At 38.5% G+C, this 20,133-nt stretch overlaps 2 protein-coding genes across 4 annotated transcripts; both read right to left on the bottom strand.

The window, feature by feature from the left end:
* Positions 1-7: 7 nt before the first annotated feature.
* Positions 8-12,926, bottom strand: LOC145912327 (arf-GAP with SH3 domain, ANK repeat and PH domain-containing protein 1-like). Of its 3 annotated transcripts, none has more exons than XM_082999750.1 (27): positions 12,741-12,926; positions 12,463-12,535; positions 11,975-12,120; positions 11,557-11,631; positions 11,437-11,486; positions 11,001-11,076; positions 10,748-10,801; positions 10,601-10,686; positions 10,035-10,110; positions 9,476-9,610; positions 8,997-9,122; positions 8,643-8,730; positions 8,370-8,418; positions 8,017-8,195; positions 7,572-7,705; positions 7,258-7,346; positions 6,706-6,889; positions 6,026-6,242; positions 5,562-5,698; positions 5,380-5,463; positions 4,754-4,994; positions 4,380-4,464; positions 4,018-4,049; positions 3,677-3,730; positions 1,704-1,836; positions 1,295-1,430; positions 8-1,099 (listed from the first exon to the last, which is right to left on the bottom strand). In XM_082999750.1, exons 1-27 carry the CDS (start codon positions 12,864-12,866, stop codon positions 1,025-1,027), a joined length of 2,940 nt encoding a protein of 979 aa, XP_082855876.1. In that variant the 5' UTR covers positions 12,867-12,926; the 3' UTR covers positions 8-1,024. The 3 variants fall into 3 exon arrangements, with proteins under 3 accessions (XP_082855876.1, XP_082855875.1, XP_082855877.1); XM_082999749.1 differs by lacking the exon at positions 3,677-3,730 and adding an exon at positions 2,159-2,827; XM_082999751.1 differs by lacking the exon at positions 3,677-3,730.
* A 2,297-nt stretch (positions 12,927-15,223) lies between these two features.
* Positions 15,224-19,620, bottom strand: LOC145911606 (C-Jun-amino-terminal kinase-interacting protein 1-like). Its single transcript, XM_082999001.1, has 12 exons — positions 19,493-19,620; positions 19,172-19,307; positions 19,002-19,111; positions 18,815-18,939; positions 18,203-18,336; positions 18,092-18,144; positions 17,885-18,003; positions 17,471-17,586; positions 17,270-17,405; positions 16,756-16,865; positions 16,540-16,680; positions 15,224-15,553 (listed from the first exon to the last, which is right to left on the bottom strand). Exons 2-12 carry the CDS (start codon positions 19,274-19,276, stop codon positions 15,308-15,310), a joined length of 1,395 nt encoding a protein of 464 aa, XP_082855127.1. The 5' UTR covers positions 19,277-19,307; positions 19,493-19,620; the 3' UTR covers positions 15,224-15,307.
* Positions 19,621-20,133: the final 513 nt, after the last annotated feature.

Here is a 20,133-nt window from a genome sequence, read left to right as displayed (position 1 = left end):
TCACCTCGAATTTTATTAACGGCGAAAACGCGGATGCATGGAGATACATATACTTGCACATACTTGATACGAAGGTCCAGTCGCCCTTGAACAACAGGCAGCGGGAAACGGCCCGCCGAAGGTCAGTGGATGGTGAGCCACAGAAGCTTAGTAACAAGTGCTTTTCGACGAATATGAATTAGCGAGCAGGTTACGATGCCGTGAAAACGACGGAATGTTCAAGTGCACAGGAAAGGTTCGGATGACGTCTCGTCGCTGAGAGCGTTGCAATTGCAATCCGACAGTTCGTCAGGAATGGATATTATTTTGTATTGGGCAGGGAGTGCATGTAGGTGGAGGAGCTTAGTTTATTTAACCGAACGTGGTGTTGTTAATGGCTTGCAAGTGAAAAATAGCGAACAGGGCACAAATTTTGCACAAAAACGGGTTCCATTCTTGTGTAAACAACCAGCTATTTCGACTTCAGTGAAAACCACATGACAGAACTTGGAAGACCATTGAGCGGCAAAAAATCCATGCGACAATTCATTAAAGACAGTGGGAAGTAAAGGCCAGTATCTTATCCTTGTCGGAAATAAACTTTGAACACTGCGGTAAGCAGATTTTGCCCACCAAGTTAAAGCCACGCCAGCGTCTATCGGGAAAGCGGACAAAAAGCAGCGGTACTCTGGTAACAACGGGCGACAGTAACGAGATCACGTGACTCAAATAGGGGCGCGCATTGTTGAAATAAGACGAGTAGATGACACGTAAGTAAAAGATAGTGAGTGAGTAAGTATTTGTATAATATATAGTAGCATGAAACAAGGGTAGCAGTGGCCACAAAAAGGAAAAATACGGAAGAGGTGCGGCTAACATGGAAGCCTATTTTGCAAATTCAATAGCGCACGGGCTGATTGAAACTATAAAATTCTGCCATGGCAACGGCATGATTGACTTCGTGCTACGGTGCCTTGAATCGCTTCTAACGAAGGGATCTGAGCGGCCACAATTATCCGAATGCCGATCCGTTGGTGGGCGCTCGTCAGTCGTTCAGAATGTGAACAAAACTGACAGGAAAGGCTCCAGTCCTGTGAGGTTGATGTTCCACGTGACCAACCTGCAGGTAAAAATGCTGCATAAATGACTAAACAAATTATTTTTTAACATTAACCCTGCAATAGCGGAAGTGTCTCGCAGTAACCAAAGGAAAGATCCATAAGCGTGCTTAGTTTAAAGACAGACATTTTCTCTAATTTCGCTCTAACATTGCCTGTTAAAAAAGGCCGATCCTGGAGAAATAGTCGGTACTTACCCACCAATCCTGATCCTCAACTCCAGTTACCACAATTATCTCGTTCTCAACAAACGTCAGTTCGTCTTCGTTGTCAGCATCGCAATCATAGATAGCCCTTACTCGCTTGGGGCGCGAAGAATTTGGTGCGGTTGCTCTGTAGAGTATTTCACTGGTTGTTAGAAGTTGACGATCGGACATGGATCATAAAATGGGTTTTTGCTCTATTTCACGCCAATGGCCTCACACGTTGTTGTTATATACTAGCATTGCCTTTACAGTGTTAAAAAAATTAAATGATTTTTGGACACTTTAATGAAATATGATTCTAATAACCCTAAATTTGTTTGTTTCGTCTCAGTAACATTATATAGCCTGGAAGACGGCTTTAATTGCAAGGCAAGATTAAAATCATTTCTGATGAAAATACCTTGGCAAGGGAACAGGAGGTTCCGGAGAAGCTCGCGGCACTACTTCTGGCGGATTCTGTCCGCTGGGTGGCGCCACGTTGCGAGGGAGCGATCGTGTGGTTCCGGCGTCTTCACCCGCTAAAACTTTCGGACCTGTGAATTACAGTTTTGCAAAAACAAGTTTTTTTGTTGAGCGCCAATCGCGGGGGCAACTTGTGACGAAGTTTTTAATGATAATAATTTGCATTTTTGAGCCAAATCTTTAGGTAACAATATGCGACAAAAACGACATACCGTTATGCATAGCGCAAGAACTATCAACTATGACATAACACAGGAGGCATATTACATCATACTCTACATACCCAACCCCGTGGACAAGCACAAAATACCAAGTCAACTACATGCAAATTGTGCAATGGTGCGCAAATCAAATGCACATGTTACGCAGCAAGCAAATTGGTTAATAGCATGCCTGGTTGGCGGATGCCGAATCCAACATGGCGCCGACTTTGTGCTTCGATGTCGGAATGTTGCTTCCCGCCACTTTGCAGAAAGTGTGTAGCAGGAAAAGGACTTCCCGTCCCAGCAACGTACTTTGTGTTACAAAGGGTAAGGGGTTGAGGGTTAGGGGGGTCAGGGAATATCCGGATGTTGTTATGGGGGGTTGCGAAGAGCAAATTGTCGGAAGAAGATTTCTGGTGGTTGGACTGTGGCCTGGATTCTGTGAGTATGTCTTCCGTTGATCGCGACTTCAAAATAGGCTTTGGTTTAATTTCAGGGTAACGTTGTCTAGTCGGTGTTACGGGTGTATCTACGTCTTCAGAATCGCTTTGGAACGTGCTGAACGAAGCCTGGGCGGTTCTGGAAGAGGGCGATGTCACTGAAGTGTCCTTCGTGGGTAAGTTGTGTTTTGCGGCAAACGAAGCACGATGACGTAACGCATTTCGGGCTTGAATCAATTCATTGCATTCGCTAGATGGCCGGGAAAAGTGCTTGGATGCTTTACGGCCAATCGGAGTTGAACTCCCTGATGACTTTGGCCTTTTGTTGGTTTTTGAGGTGGGGTAGGGGTAGGGGGTAGTGCGCACAGTCCGCATTTGTGCGCTGGGTTTGGGGGTGTTTTGGGAGCTGTCAGTGACGTCTGATGTCACACATGCGAAGCAGTGAAGTGCAATATTGCAGCGGGTGGTGACAAACATGCAAAATGAAAACAAGGCAACATTGATTACGTAACATGCAATGAGGGACATGTTTGCTGTTGGTAAAATGTTGCTAGTTTATATTTGAGCTACGAATAGAAAGCAGCAACTATGTACGACCTAATCTACAAGCTACAGCTAAGTGTTTCCATAAATTATCTAGCGTCTATTTCATGATAAACATTCCGGTATTTCTTACAACCGCTACTATCTTAAAATAATTGCATTTGTGGCTTGGGCGGTATTGATTGCAATTACTGCCATGACTTAGCAAGTATATATAGGGTAAAATAACGTTTTTTTCGTAAAATACAGCAATACTGCAAAGTCCAATGCTGTCTTTTGGTGACACGTTACGTGGTAGGTATATCTAAAACATTCCCTTTTTTGTGCGCCAATGTCCTGTGCCATGACTCAATTGTTAAGGGATAAATTCGAGTTAGACGTTTTCAGGAGGCGCCACTACATTCTGTCAAACTGTTATGTCCAAGTGGTGTCCCTCCCCTTAAGGAATAACACACAATGTCATGCACCAGTGATTTTGCCTTTTTCCCAGTGTGCTTGTCTTGACCTACTGCTTTTGACCTTGTGGTCAGTTGCTTCTGTTTGTGGAGCTGTGAGGAGCCATGGTGTTTTGTTCAAACCCATGCAAATATGTCTTATCAGTACACAGCTCTTGTCCTCAATATTCGTGTGAAAGAAAAACGACGTTAATCGAATTTGGCAAAACGCAAGCTGTGCGGGCTGATGGCATAACAGAAAAAAATGGGATCTTATCACACATGTATCACCTCTTCTTCTCGGGTGACGACGTTTCGCTCCAAACGAAGCAAAGTGTCTCAGAACTGTAACGACGGCAGCTTGCAAACATGACCTCACGGCACAACACCAATACTCACACAGTGCAGATTGATGTCAAAGTTATGTTTTGCACAAACGTGGCTTTGACGTTGGTTCAACAAAGATAACTTTCATGGCGTTTTTTGCAGCACCAAAATGATTGACACGTTAATTGTATTGACGTTGATTAGTGTTGAATGGTTATATACATAAGTTGCGGTTAGTAAATACGATTGTAAAATCGTGCAGCGGATCTTGTGTGTTTAAAGGTGGTTAATAATTCGGGACTAACCTGTCTTTGACTGTGCGTCCGCTGGCTGATTCCTAAACACATGTTACTGTAAATAATACTGAAGCCCGTGACGTTTCGAGCACCATTCTTCAGTTTGACACTTTATCATGTATTAATACAAAAATGCTCTTCTGTATTACGAATTTGTCTGACTCGGAAGAGCCTTTTTGTATACGAAGCCTGGAAGCGTCAGTAACGGATTAGCAACATAAAACAGAAACTTTACTTTTTCTGTTAAGAGATATATACTGTGTAACTTTGTTGTCATAAAACAATATTCTGGTTTTTTAGAGCATTTTGGTTCTTTAACAAAAGATATATCGCAAATTATGTTTAAAAAATTCTGTAATCCTGCCTAATACCTCATTTGGTCTTGCAGAGCAGGCGAAACAAACGGGGACGAGTTGAAATTGTTTGTTGGTGGATGGAAGGTCTTTGCGGGAAGCGCTGCGGCGAAAAAACAAATATTCGGCCATTTGTCTTAGTCCGATGTTTTTACACATGACCGCATAAGGGTATTGAGAAATCGGGCAACACACATAATGTACATGCGAAATTACTGTGTGGGACCAACGCGGTGTTTGTCCACAGAAAACGTTAGTGTTACGTAATATTTTCAGCAAAATTTGTGGAAGACCAATTTTTTAGAAATTACTTTTATCCCACGACAGATATTAACATCAGCATTCAACAGTTTTTGAAATAATAATGAAATTTTTTTTAATTCGAAACTTACCTGGCTTAGCGGGCAAAGGCGGCGGATCGGTGCTTGTTCGTCTGCTCGAGTGTTCTGCGTAGTTAGCTGTCGGTTGGACAGTCAGACTTCTGTTGCGAGATATCACCACTTGATGAGGGGGAACGACAGGCGGGTTGCTTCCGGGGTTCCGTGGGGGTAACATGGGGGTTGTGTGATCGATCGACGGTCTAGGTTTGTCTTTGAACGACACGGGCCGATGACGCGGATTTTCCGTAGTGTTCTGTTGTTACCAGAAGGCAAATAGTTAGTTTTAATGATAGATTTATTTCAGACTTTTATATTAGTCACATAAATCAACACAGGTGTCAGGCGGCAAAATTGGTCAATGTGTTTTATTTTTTATTATTATTTACGCGAAACTACGTCCAAGAACCCAGGCACTATTTTACAATTTATCCTCGGCGCTAAAGTTCAGATGATCTGCTTTACACCAACTATTAACGTGAATTTGTCGACAAAATATTGAATAGTTTATATTTGAGGGGATCAACCAATGTAACCGAGAGCAAAAAACGTGGCAATACTAACAAGGAAACAGGGCCTGACAAAACCAATGATGCTCGATTAATTATAACTTGGAACTTAATATTGCAGCACCATATTACCCTGTGTGGACTGACACCGACAGCTTGGGCAAAGTGACTCGGTCTCTCATCCAAATCGTCATCGCTAATAAACTCATCGTCTTCCTGTAATCACAAAACAACATACTACATGCAAAACTGACCAACTCCATAAAAGACAGTGAACAAACATTGAAGGACCAGCAAAGTTGTTGCTGACTTACATATGTGAGATTCCATTCAATATCGACGTGGACAATGGGTGTGAACTTTCCGATCATTGCCTGTTCGAGTAGTTCAATGCAACCCACATTATTTTTACGCTTCGCGATCGCCAGCGCCGTTTCCCCGTTGTTGTTTTCTGCAAAGATAGGTAAGCGTTGATATTAGTGGACGCCCCGACTCGCATTTGCATTGAGATTTACACCAGTATTGTGGGCAATCGGTGCAATTTGTTTGTAAATGTTTGACAGTAAATTGATGACCAACTTCTGGACATTGCACGAGCTTCATGTGTTTTGTAAATCGATGAATTTAGGTCGTTGTAAGCTTTTGTTGTATGCAGGTTACAAAGCAATCTCACCACCAATGCAGGGTAGGTAGCAATAAACAAGCTCGCAATTTCATTTTTTAATCCACAAGCATACAGGTTTTAACATCGCAGCACCACAATTGACAGATCACCAACCTATGTCATTTTTCGCTTTGCTTCTCAGGAGGAGTTTCATGCATTCGGTCTTGTTATACTCGGCGCATAAATGAAGCGGTGTGTTGCCAGACAACGTCTTCTTGTTCAATCCTTGTCCGAGATTCTGAGTGAGGAAATCCACGAGGGGAATCACCGAAGGCGAGCCGTCGTAGTCCGGTTGAGACACAGCCACGTGGAGCGCTGTTTCCCCATCAGTCTGAGAAGGAGAAATAGGTAAAGGGGTAGGCATAAGGTACCGGTATAAATTAAAATTTATTTTCGCGGCCAGTCGTTGCAAAAAGCTGACTGTGCAGTACGCAAAAATATTTGGTTTGGCAAAAGCTTTGTAAAAAAACAGAATTGCAGATTTTGGTTAAAGCAAGCTATAGTGAAAGACAAGGTTTCTCTTGGGCAGTTTTAGTATAAACAGTAACACCTCACAATCAGTGGGAAGTTTTCAGCAGTTTTTGCTCTGTTTTTTTACGGTTAACAGATGTTTCCACATACAACGTTTTTCCTAAATAAACGTTACAACGCGAAGCTTGAATAAACATTCAAACCCAGTACAATTCAACGAAAACCGTGTTAACATTCAAACCAAAACATCTCACAAAACTTTCTCCATACCCAACCACGGGAAGTAATATCGAACAACATTTGGACGACCGGTAAACACTTACATATCCAGGCAATGGAGCGACCAAATCTGCTCCCTCGGCAAACAATTGCAGTAGAGAAGTAACTTCTCTTGATCTGATGGCCATTTGTAATTCATCCGCAAGTGTGTCCTGATTGTCGCCGCACGTGTGTGTGACGTAATCGCGCGAAATGTATTTGCCCCGAATGAATGCCTTGCGCTCCTCCCTGCAGAAGTTTCAACAAGTTATTTGTTTGTTATTAAGACTTGCTGGCTATACCGCAGATCATCAGGCAAAATAAGTTTAAGTCACCCAAGTGTATGCACAATATTTGCTCCTAAAATTTCACCACTAAAAAGAGCCTGAACTACTTAAATGGGGGCTTTATTGGTTTGTCAGTAAATTAAACCCAACAAATGAATATTTAAAGCACAAGACAATATAAGAAATAAACTAAATTGTTCAACAACCCCTAATCCATACAAGTTTGACCTCAACTCTTTTTAAAGTCCCTATTTTCAACCAGCAAGTTGTTGGCTGTCAGTGTGCATATTTGTTACACATGGAATGCTTTTATATTTCACTTTTACTTACATGTCACTGCTTGGGTTTGGTTTTAGTGATGGTTCCAGTTTGACTTCCATTATATCATTGAAGTTCTCATTTCCTATGGAGTGCGCCAACTGCAAGGTCAAAAGTTATTTTTGTGAAGGTTGATGTCTGAGGATGGTTGCCAGCAGCCACATTGACAAAAGGTCAGGTGCCAGAAACCATCTAACAGTATGGCATAACAAAAACTGCAGATTCACCACAAGTGTGTGACATGTTAAGTTTACAAAGAACAGTATATGTAGAACCAGCACAACACAAAACAGAAAGCTCAGTGATTGTACAAAAAAAAACATTACTATTAGTTCAGCAGTTCCTAAATCGTCCAGTGTGATGGATTGAATTCTGGACACATGAACACCCATTTCTCTGTGAATTCCACTGCATTCGATACACAGAAGGACACCAAGATTTGTTGACAACCAAGTGGGGTCTATTAAAAGATATTGCTTGTTACATTACACAGGAAGTATTCTCATCAAAAAAAATAATAGCTTTTCACTGTTGGTATACAGTGATTTGTGATTTAAACATTAAAATTGAAAACTAAAATTTTTAAAAAAAAGTATAATTAACATCACAAATCACATACTTGTCTTAAAAAAAAATTACGTAAAATTTTATGCAAGTTTCAATAATTTTTGTGTTCGAAACCAGGTGTAACAAACATTTAAAACATAGTAAGTTTCAAAATAAGAACCGATTTAAACTTCACAGATAAAAAAATTATTGAACTGAACTTACTCGGGGCACAGCAGTCACAACAAATTTCATTTCCAGGCATTCTTTGAACTTCACTTATCACAGACTGCGTCAATTCTCGGAGACCAGAATTTTCCTCAGAACCATTTTTTCCACAGGAAGCATCACCAAACACTTGGTTCAATGCATCTTCCTTGCTGTTCGATATCACTGAAATCCACCTGCACAAGATTAAACATATTATTACACATAACAATTTCAGCAATAGTGATGTACGTATCAACTTGTTTACTGTATGTGTTTAAAGGTAGCCATAAGTTGTTCCAAGCTAAAAAAAAACCAAAATGGAAAGAATGGAATAATACAACTATCCATAATATTAACAATTAACTTACACGACAGCAGAGCTTTCATCATCTGCCATGAAGCGATATGTCCGGTTGTCTGCAAAAAGCATCACACAACTATACATCATATACTTACACAATACTCTTAAAAGTTGTTTATTAAGAAATAATACTGAAACCAATTTATATCTAAACAAAGCAGTGTGTATATATATATCACTGTACATACTGAAACCTTTACAGGTAAACCAAAAAAAATAAATGACACATGAGACTTCGAAATTCAAGTTTTGGAATTTCATATGGGCAAGCCCAACTCACGTGAAACAAGGTCGAATTGACGTTTATCTTCAGGCACTAACTTTAACTGACTCGTGAGTAAATTCAACTTGACAGGAAGCTTGTTCATCTTAAACAGAAAAGAATGTATCATACATTACAAAATAACAGCACATGGTTATGATGTGTGTCAGATTTTAAATGCATGTGGAACAACTGCTTCCGTCACAATTGTATTGATTGGTCATTCAATTGCAGTGTAAAAGCCTTTTCACTTGAACCCATACAGTCTTTGTAAACAAATCAACTTTGTGTTTATTGTCATTATGTTTCAAAGCATGCAAAACTAGGGCAAATAGTTCAAACTATGTTAGTACATACAAGGGTTGGACTTACATTATTATGCGACATTGTGAGAAATCCACCTGCTACAACACATCTCCTTTTCTGCCATGCTCTCCTCAACCCTTCGCTTCTTTTCATTAAAAAACCTGCTTTTTCGTTGCCCAGTTCCTTATTACCCTGAAACAAGGAAGTTGAAATTAGTTCTTGGTAACCGAAGAAAAGCAACTTGTTGACAGCAAGTTGTGAGAAGCTACATTGTTATATAATTGTACATTTTTGTATGTTGCTATATGTTTAAAATTCTTTGCATTTCTATCACTATTATGTTCGGCTTACCAGGGTGCTACATGTAAAAACATGGACAACAAAAAAACACCAAAAATAATTTAAACAATTCCTGGGAACAACAGTTTCTACAGTTTGTAAATTATTACAAATGCAAAACTACTTTTTGTGGTTACAAATTAATACAAAGAGGGAAAGAGGAAGCTTTTGAATTGTTTAACTCTTTGCAACATGAGGCATCCTACCTGCAGCTGATGCAGGTTGTACACATTTTTGTTCTTTGCCGTTGGTGTGTTGTCGCTGTCCGAAGATACGGAGGCTTTCAAAATGTTTCTCAATTCAACCAATTGTCTGTGTTCTTCATCTTGAGTCTGACGGAGCTATCAAACGCAACATGTGATGTTTGTAAAAATACTTCCCTTAAAATGGATTTATATGCACAATGTGGAGTGATAGTCTTTTGTTTTATTCCATGGCTTCCGCAATGCAGTTATGATCAAAAGTTATTAGCATGAATTTGGTTAATCTTTGATTAATTGAACCCCAGTGATGAATGTCTATAAATTATCACGTTTGAAACATATTTGTCACCAAAGTCCTGTCTATTTCCAAGTAGACTGTAAATGTACACTGTACAGTCACTGCAATGTGTTGTCAATTATTATTACATTTCAAATCTAAATGCTAAATATGTTGTAAATAGCTATGAGTTAATTATGAATAAACCAATTCATGTTTACTGTGAACCCAAGGACTGCAGCTAGTGTAGCATAACACATAAAAATTAGACAGGATAATACTCACCGAGCTAAGGTTAGCAGTGAGGCCCTCTGCGTACACTCTATACTGTTCAATCACTTTTAGACCTTCCGTGAAAAATCTGTAATTTAAAACAAGGTTTTAGAAATACATAATAACGAGGCTTGGCATAAAAACCAGTCAGAAAACTGGTGCAATCGTGATTCACATCACATCATGTTAAAAAAAATCATGAAGTCTTTTTGGAAATGACAGGTTGTTTGTCATAATTTGGTTACATTCAGCTGTGATATGCAGTATCACTACACTAAATTAGTAACACTGTTGGTTGTCGATGTAATTATATATATATTGATTTGTGATATGACTGAATAAAAAAATGTGACATGTAATATCAAAAGGCCAGAAGAACAATAACAGCAAACCGCTTTATAAACTTCATCTTTCATTTGATAACAGTCCATTAACCACAGCAATCAACAAGTTTACCGCCTAATTCCCAATTGGGTTAGCCTACAGTCCCATGTGGCAATGACTCCAAGGCACTTGTAATTCACTTGTATGGACTCTTATGTTTTAAATCACAACAATTCAAGGGCAAGCAAGCTTACGTGTTTTGAGAATGGTAATATTCAACCAGATGCTGTACAAGGTCAACTCCTTTCTTAGTTTTGATTTCATTTGCTTTGATGAGATACTGGAAGGCAAAAAATTGATTAAGTTATTGGGGTTTTGAAAATATTTGTTGAAGAACTTACTTCACATAATTGAAGCTGGAACATGCGTCGCTCCTTTTCCATTTCCTCGGCAATCTGCCAAAAAATTGGTTAATTCTTTGGTGTTTAGCTATTAACGAAAAAATGGATTTCTATTTTGTTATAAAATGATGACAAGAGTGCTTCAACAACATAAAGAAATTTGATCGGACAGTTGGCTAACAAATTCTTACAGGACTTCCTTTGTAAAATAGTGACAGTACATATGCATAGGAAGAATTTGCATGGAACCCACCTCTGCACCTGTAATTTCACCTCTAATCATTCCCGCTTCTTTGGCAAGACTGCGCTTTTCTCGTTCAACTTGTTTTCTAAAAAATAAACGATTGCACATGTATTGAAAAAAAGTTTGTGAAACACTTTGCAATAATGAAACAATACTGCAAAGTATTTTGTTGCAGACAGCCAGAACAAATCTTTTAATAATCTGTGACACATTTAATTAAAAATACCACAACAAGTGTTTATACATATCATAGAGCATGTGTAACTGAAAATAGTAGCATAAGTTGGCACAGCAGCCTTAACAGGAAGTGATGTGTGACCGATCGAGTCACATCCTACAACAAAGTTTTCTTATGCTTGCCACAAATGCAGCGAAGTTGGGATTATGGAAAGTTAGTTTTCTAAGTCAAATTTACCACATAAACTGTACAACTTAACCAACTTACACTTTCGTGTCATAATCCTTCCACGATTTATCAAATGGCCTTTTTAAATCCTAAAAACATTGATTGCAAACAAACATGAATGTGATCAAGCAGAATGATTTGTTTGCAGTTAAAACTCACCCCCTTAATCCCCTTTAAATCTCCCTTCAGCAGTGACTCCAGAGGAAAAGTGAGTACATTGTTGATGTTGCTTATCTAAACGCAAGGATTATTATGTTAAGTCGATGAATAGCTTCAGGACATTTACTTGATAGCTAGAGTAACTAAATCACAAATACCACAAATAAACCAAGATTCTCCACAATAAGCTTTTAATTGTTATTGAAATAAATAAAATTTGGAAATTATTAATTTACACAAACAATTCTAAAAAGTTTAGCTTTTGTAAAAGTACTTAGTTGTCATATATTTTGGTCTGTTCTATAGCAAATCATAATAATGCAGCTGCAGGTTCATTGTTATAATTTTCGTTGGGTATAGATATAACTGTGACTAATACAACGAACAGAAAATTTCATTGAAAGGCATGGCTACTCACAAGGTTTTTTAAAAGGGAAGTTAGTTCCTTGGAAAAAACGTTGAATTTAAGGAAGGCATTCCCTATTTCAGACTCCTTGGCATTCATCGCTGCATTTCCCAGCTTTTCCAAATTGGTTGTGAATGTAGCTTCATTGCCCACATGTGCTACAATATATGTGGGCACATAAGAAATTATTGACCAAGGAAATACACATTAATAAAATTGATAATAGTTATGTAAAGCATGATGCACACCGATCAAAGTGCCAGGTTTTAGACACAATCATCATGAACGTGTTTATTTATCACCTATTTTTTAATGACATCATTGCATGTAAATGTACAGTAAAGTACATTTAAATTGCTAATCCTTCACCTTTGCAAAACAACAGGACTATAAATGATGTTAACTATGATTAATCTAGGCAACTAAAACACATGTGAATATCTTTCATCAACAGATTTATCAAAACAAAATAGAATGCTAATCTTTTCCTAGCGTCTTACTTTGACCAGATGCATGCAGGGCTTTGGTGGCATTTTTCATTTTCTTGAGTGCTGACCGATCTGCATCCAAACTCTGCATGAAAGTTTTGCAATCAATACAGGCAAGATGTTTTCAAAGTTCAAAATGTAACATCTACCAATATTTAATAAATTTGCCAAGCGTAAACCACAGATAAAACTAAGTAGGGTGTTATTGTCTTATTTGGAAGGGTTGACAATATCAACAACCTGGCTTACCCATAACAACAAAAATAAGCATAAAATGCAAAGAACATTACCTCCTCCAGTGCCGCAATTGTCGCCCGACACAATGACATTTTTGAAGTAAAGGTTGATGTGGTTGGTGAGTTGATGTCATCTTTAGTTTCCATTAAAAACTCGACTACCGATATTTGGTCCGCCATTGTTAATGCAAACAAACCTGTTTACATGCCCTAAATTAACTTTTTTTTGCCTGATTTATTGATTCTGAAAAATAGTAATTGGCTTTTAATGACATTATTTATCAACAGTTCAAACAAGTGTAGCAGAAAGATCTGTAGATGTTAGTTTCTTTTCAGAAAAAAAATATATTTCGCCACAAAAATCACCAGTTTATATATAAAACTGCTAAGTGTGTACAAAAACAGAAACAAGGAGAAGGGTTTGGAGGGTTTCAATAAACAGTTCTAACAAAAAAATGTACACAGTTTTAGCACCTGGCATAGCTTCACTTTAGGGTTAGACCAACAAGGAAACAACGGTCTGGACCCAGATTAGAAAAAATGTCATAGGTGGAGTTTATATATCATTTTTGCAAAAAAATGCTAACAATCTGTGCAAACAAACATTAGCTAATGCATTAACATACAAAAATGTTCTGACAAACCGCACATTGTCTGTGCAATTAAGGTTCGCCAAAAAATATCCTCCTACAAACTTTCCAATCTGGGTTTGGACCAAAATGATCTTGTAATCCTGAACTTTTTGTCATGATTTGTTTGGCCAGAATTTTGGTTACTGTGTCCAAGCAAAGTAATTTTTGCATGTAGGGCTGTTTTGTTTTGTCATAATACTGCAACTAGGATGCAATGGTATTCAAAGACTGGTCTGGGAGGAATGACAAAAATGAAGAAAGTCAAATTTTGAATTCACATAATATGTCATAGTTAGGACGGCAGGGGTCATCATCGTGCTTGTTGGCCTGATATGGCTGCTTTTAAAAGCATAATAAGCCTAGCCACGAAAATTTATTTTGTTTGCCCCCAGCTTGTAAAACTATGCTTTGAAACACCCATTTTTGAAACCTAATTATGTCATGTGTGTGCAGATTGTTAAGTCAGCCTAGGAAAATGACTAGGAACGATTTTCGAATTCAAGTACACAGCAACTATCTAAACACCTTTAGAATTCAAGTACAAATAGTTGTCATGTTCATTGTCACATCACACAAGTGAAAATATTATTGTTACAATGTAACAATGTGTCTACTTTACCTCGCAAAACTAAATATTTTGTTTCTGCAATTAATTTAAAAAATGTTTTTTTGATCACTGGACCTTCTTTTAACCCCAAAAACCTTGCAGTCGTACCCCAGCCCAGGGGTTCGATATTAAGATTTTGCTTCAATTACAACTAAAACCTTTGAACTTACAACACTCAACACAAGTGACAGCGTGTATGAATTATTGTAGATTTTTGTTCAGTAACTTACTATCATATTACCGAAAAAATTTCAAATATATCGAGGTAAAACCGCAATGCACGAGAAACAAACATCAAACACTGCCGGGACTGCCGCTCACAGCAAAAGGAAATGTATTGCTGTGAGCAGCTGAGTATGAATCAGGGTGAAAATACCGAGGACTTCGTAGGATCTCTATGCACCCTGATCGCCCTTTACGTTTCACGGATTGGAAAAACAGAGCTTGTAAGTTGGAACCCAGGCCCGGATAAAGGCTCTGTTGGCCCGGCCTGAAGAAATACATGCATTGCGACTACCAAGATTAAGAGTAAATCACTAGAACAAATGCCACAGTCAACAGTTTTACCTATGAGACCTTACAGGCAGTGGTGGGATTCAAATTTTTTGTCAGCCGGTTGTATCACAAAAGTCATATTTTTCAGCGGGTTCTAAAAAGGAAAAATCCATTGACAGTAACCAGTGATGCTAACCGGTTCGCTGATCTCACCAAATTTCGTGAGACGGTTCTATAGAACCGGTACGAACCGGCTGAATCCCACCACTACTTACAGGTAAAAATAATGTGTACACCCTGTCTGCAGTTCTGATGAATGACTACCGGTATTATGTTTTTTTTGCACATTAAATTATCAATACTTTGAAGTTTGTGAATGAATTATAGTTTCGATGCGAAGAAGAGTAGGCGTTGTTGACCGTCTGACCTGCTGAATCTTGAACTTTCGCCATAAAATTATTGAGGGGGCATGGATTTGGCCGACCCAAAGGCTTGTTCCTTGTTTTCCAATTGGTTTTTACGGCACTGCTGTAACAAACATCACTTCTGCACACTTTTGTGCATTTATATAACGCCTCGAATAAAGCTTTTATTAATTTATTTGTCAATGTATGCTGGGATCTAAATTATTCTGCAACGGAGTCTCATGAAAGGTATTGCAAGTTTGGCGCATGTACTTCTTCTATTCGTGTTTTGGTTTCTTAAATACGAAGACCTCTTATGAGTCTTTGATCAGTCTAAATTTAGTATGTTTGTAAGTTTAGTGGTATGCGCTAAAACAGGAACGAATTTTGCTCGTTGATTGTATTTCTGTTCTGCCGAAGATGCAAATATTATGACAACAGAAAAATATACGGCAGAGAAACAAAATATTGAAATTCCGCAGGTTACTCGATGTAAATATCTTCAGCTGGATGTGCACATTCCATAAACTCCCGGTAGAAAGAGGCAAAGGCTCGACCGACGCTCTCCGCCAGAGGACGTGTTGAGGTTTCTGACACGAACACGTGACAAGCGAAACGCGAGAAGAAGTCCGGATGCCGTGTGATGAAGGCAAAGTATTTGTCGTTTCTCGGATGCTGGCCACAGAAAGACACATTCCTTAGCTGAAAGAAGTGTGTGCGTTCCTTCATCTTGAAGAAAAGAATATGAAAGTGAAAAACTACACAATGGTGTTTGGTTGAAGAATTTACGCCTGCTTGTTGTTCACATTTTAGCATTGTAAGTTAACCAGCAATCAGTATAAAAATAGTTGGTTAAGCACAAAAACAAATCATTAAACACAAGGATACATTTCCGGCCAATCGATCCGATATCATTTGTTAGAAAAACTGGTTACGACAATAACAGAGTGACGTTTATCCAGTCACATGGGGTTTGGACGAGGAAAAGATCATGTGACGTTTAAATAATTCATACCGGCAAATACACCTTTCGCAATGACGGACCTGACAAATTCATCTGGCACATGCTTTACTTCTAAAGCTTGTTATATAAGAATGTTTTTTTCCAGCAACCCCTAGATTAGTGGTTTTACAGAAAGTTGTTACACACTCACACACCTACAGAGTTGTTAATACGTATATAATGAATGATTGGACAATGGGTATATAGGACTGCACTGGGAAATTTTTAACGAAAGAATTGTTTTGGTTATCTACTGTTATAGCGTTTCAAGATTCGAACATTGAAGATATTTCAAATAACAATAAAATAAAAAGGCTGGATTTTTAAATTGCATAAACTCAAGCTTTCAAACCCCATAAGGTCATCTCGTCTGTGTTACACAGGGAACCCCCGACTAAGGCCAAGAAAGTTGTATCATCGCTTAAGGAATTTGCGCAGGTAAAAATTCGCAACTTAGTGGTTTTAAACCGAGGTGGCGCATCACTCAGTATCGGTATTTGCGATACTCAATAAAGGATGTTACGATTTGTTTCATTCCATTTAGTCTAAACTTATTGATATAATGTTTAAGTAAAGAATATAACTTTGTAGACTTTCACGACGGTATCTCAACTGTATATAGCTGTTTAATCAGGACTGAATCTCGTTGTTCGTACGAGCGCAGGTGTATTGCGGTTGGAAAACATAGTTTTGAACATAGTGCGAGACATACCTGCACGCTCGAACTAAACGGTTTCTGTGGAACTTGCTTGATCTGAGATTGGTCCATCATCTTTATGCCATGGGAATTCACCAACAAGCAAATAAAGGCGGGCGGCATTTTATCTAGGGTGTTTTTCCTTGCCAAAGCAACCTGATTGTTAATAAGTCGTAAAAACTTTTAAACAAGTAAATTGCAGACAAAATTAAATCGCTTTGTTTTACTGACCCTTCGCATTGCTTCACAAAGAACATCATTTCCCTTGTGATATGCGACTTCCACTGATCCCAAGAAATAAAGATCAAACCTCTCGCAATTGTCGTCCTTCAGACTAAACACTATAAAATATATAAATTATTAAATTGAAGATGACTGGATAGGTATTGGGTTAAATTGTTCCTGACGCTGCCAGGCATATTTTATTGCTGAATACTGCTCTTCTGGCCAACTTTCACATTGCTTGATTTACATTTCATACCTCCTGATGAAGGCTGCTGCATAACAGCCGAAACGTCAAGAAACGTCGATAAAATAAAGTTTGCCAGAAGAACAGTATTCAGCAATAGGTATTGGGGTATTGCGATGCAATTGCCCATACTTTCACTGCTTATTTTTTTGTTGATTTGACTGCGTAAGCGTGATATGCTGTAATTTTTCAAAAAGGGTTACGAGGTCACATGGCCTTAACAGGTCGCTGTACGAAATAGGTCGAAAAAATCACTAATCTGCGTGGTATACAAACCTGAAACGTCGTCCCCATCCTCAAACAACGACTGTGCATAATAAGCAGGAAAGATACCTTGCTGGCCCGTTCGCATGTTGATTCCTTCGCACCAAAAGTCGTCGGCTTGATTGGACACATGTAGAGGATCATTGATCTACAAAATTAAGATTGTTAGCTTCTTATGAGCGGTGTTGACAGAACCTATCCCGGATGTTTCACCTCTAAATGTATTTCGTCTGCGTGGCGCGGGACAAATTTGAAAGATGCCATGTGCGTTTGTTCCTTCAACTCACCGTTGATGTAACAATATTCAACTTTGTCAGGATCTTCAATTGCTGTAAAAAAAACTAATTTAAACTAAACAAAAATCGTTGCTTTATTGCCTTACTTTGGTGAAAGGTTTTACGTTGTCAGCTCATTTCTAAAACATGACTTTTTACATACATGTTTTATGTCCAGTTGTTCGAAAACATAGATGGTAGTTGGTTAATATAAATTACATTGTGGTAAACTACTTCGGTGAAGTAGTGTAATGGGTTGGCGAGTTTAATTAGCACTGATCATGTTTAACACATATATGACAGGATGTATAGAAGTTCTATTCGAAAGAGGTTTAGATTTGCTATAACTTACACCATTCTGAAGCACTTCTTGTCAATCCCGTGTAGCGTCTAATGGGTTGATGAGTGTTTTTCGCATTCAAAACTGTTTTGTGATCTTCAGAGATAGGTTGTGTAACGTCTGTTGTATTTCTACAACGAAATGCAAATATCTCAACCTAACGTATTTCACAAATCTCTTCTAAAATAAACTAATATGAAAGGATGGCGTTTTACTCACTGTTTAGGACTTTTTCTGTCTTCCACACGACAAAGGGCGGTTTTGGGTGAGTTCTGAACGAAAGCGGTTGATAATTACATACTCTCAAGTACACAATAAGGACAAAACCACCTTTTTTGTTTCTTTTGTAGGGTCATAACTCTGCTCGATGTTGTTGTTTTTGATAGTTTCTTCAGAATAACTTTGGCGCAATCTCGACATGATTTCTACTTCCTTTGCGTCTTCAGGCTGCTGGCTTGCGTTGACTTAGAAAATACACAATTCAGATAGATTTGGTTATTTTCTATTAATTTTACGTATATGTATGTGGTGAAATTAGATGATGAATGACATGTGTAATTTCTCTTTGACAAGAGGACGATTACATTACCTCATAGACTTCTAGCTTAAGGTGTATAATAAATTGAACTGTTCGTGATACTACAGCAAAGGCGAAGCGCAAACTTAAGCACGCCAACGATCATTCCGATGAATAATTGATTGACTTTGCACAACGCGGCGTCATTGTGTTTGTGACGTAATGAATCGATGTAGGACCTTTGATGCAGAGGGCGGAGCATCTGGACAGCCATTTACACTGCGTTGTTAATTAAATTTACACACGGCTTTTGTTCCTTAAATTATATGTGTTCGAAATAAGTGTGTTTAAAAAGGTTACCAAGAACGCCAAAAAAACAGATGTGCTTTTTTTCAAATAACGTTTGAACAAATGGTAAAAATTACCAGCAGTTTTGTCTGAGGTGTCAGATGGCTCCACAATTTCGACTTGCTTGACTAATGGACCAGGCCTGGCTGGTTCAGCGAAAAACCGTAAGGTGGTTGGTCGTGGTCTTCGGTTTGCATCATACCTTAATTAACAGATGCTACTGATCAATATCTTGATGAAAATATATCTACTAATAGTACTGACCCTGTTCCATGCATACTTTTTGGTCGCGTGTAGTTTAGGTTTGTGTGATTTAGCACCGAATCTGAAGTTGTTCGCTTTGTTCTGCGCCCAGCAGCTCGACGTTTTGCAACCTACGTATAAAATAACAACAAAATTAGAGCAAAAATATTCTAAAAGCTGCTCGGACCCGCCTTAAATGAATCGTTGGCATAACTGCTTTGATGAAGTTCCTTGTCTTGTAAAATGTCACTGAGGTCCTCGTCGTTGAAATCATCCAAACATAAATCCAAAGCCATCCTTTCTCTTTTTAAGTAACCTTTAGTAAACCTAGGAAAAAAGTAACCACTGCTAAAACTTCTTTTCTGGGGTTAAATTCATTAAACAGCCATCATCATTGACTACAAATAAATTGCGATTTTGTCAAATTTACGATATGCTGCCGATGGTAACAAACTGGCAAGTTACTTCACACACTGAAAGTGTTATCGTGATATTAACATACATTAGCTTACCTATGCAGTGGATTGAAGTCTCAACTAAATATCCCTTTGCGTAAACATATCAATACCAAAACCAACCACCAGCCAAGAATTTCATTTGTTCGGCGACACAGACTGGAACACACTAATGTTTCCTTGTCGGCAAGCAATAGCCACGCTCTACCAGATGCATGAACAGCGAGACGCAACAGTCGATCGATATTGATCTCCTCAACGTTTTCCAACCTTCTTTTGTCTCGCAAACGGGCTCGGACAAGATTAAAGCGGATTTTTTACACTTAGATTATGACGTAATGTATTTAAAGTATCTGATGAAAACAGTATTAACCTTAAACTTGGTTGTAGAGGACAAAAAAGGTGGGCTGTCTAATAAATAATTACCGAAGCCTTTAACTAGTGAAGACAATTGAACTAACATGCCTTTGAAAACAAATGAGCCACAATTGATCTGTGTGACATCCAGACGGTCGACCTCAATAACAAGGTGCAATGGATCGACGTCGATTGCAAAGTTATATCACAAAATGGAGAATTTTTTGCCTGTTAACCGCCAAGACCATACTCAGACTTACAATGTAAACCAGTAATCAAATTGCCCCATTTGCTTGTCTACAATTTAGGTGACACAGAGCCAATAACATCCAAAGCGGTTT

Source organism: Ascidia mentula, chromosome 8 (assembly GCF_947561715.1).
Source record: "Ascidia mentula chromosome 8, kaAscMent1.1, whole genome shotgun sequence".
Taxonomy (NCBI): domain Eukaryota; kingdom Metazoa; phylum Chordata; class Ascidiacea; order Phlebobranchia; family Ascidiidae; genus Ascidia; species Ascidia mentula.
This window is presented reverse-complemented; position numbering and strand designations above follow the sequence as displayed.

What these genes read in the sequence shown, in the direction of transcription:
- LOC145912327 (XM_082999749.1), bottom strand. Translation starts at nt 12,866, where the DNA reads ATGGCGGACCAAATATCGGTAGTCGAGTTTTTAATGGAAACTAAAGAT. An exon ending in TATTACCATTCTCAAAACAC is followed by an intron (nt 10,111 to 10,600) that starts GTAAGCTTGCTT and finishes TTTAAATTACAG; the next exon opens with ATTTTTCACGGAAGGTCTAA. An exon ending in GCTCTGCAAGACCAAATGAG is followed by an intron (nt 4,050 to 4,379) that starts GTATTAGGCAGG and finishes ACATGTGTTTAG; the next exon opens with GAATCAGCCAGCGGACGCAC.
- LOC145911606 (XM_082999001.1), bottom strand. Translation starts at nt 19,276, where the DNA reads ATGGCTTTGGATTTATGTTTGGATGATTTCAACGACGAGGACCTCAGT. An exon ending in GGATGGGGACGACGTTTCAG is followed by an intron (nt 16,866 to 17,269) that starts GTTTGTATACCA and finishes TATATTTTATAG; the next exon opens with TGTTTAGTCTGAAGGACGAC. An exon ending in CGTTTAGTTCGAGCGTGCAG is followed by an intron (nt 15,554 to 16,539) that starts GTATGTCTCGCA and finishes CTTTTCTTCAAG; the next exon opens with ATGAAGGAACGCACACACTT.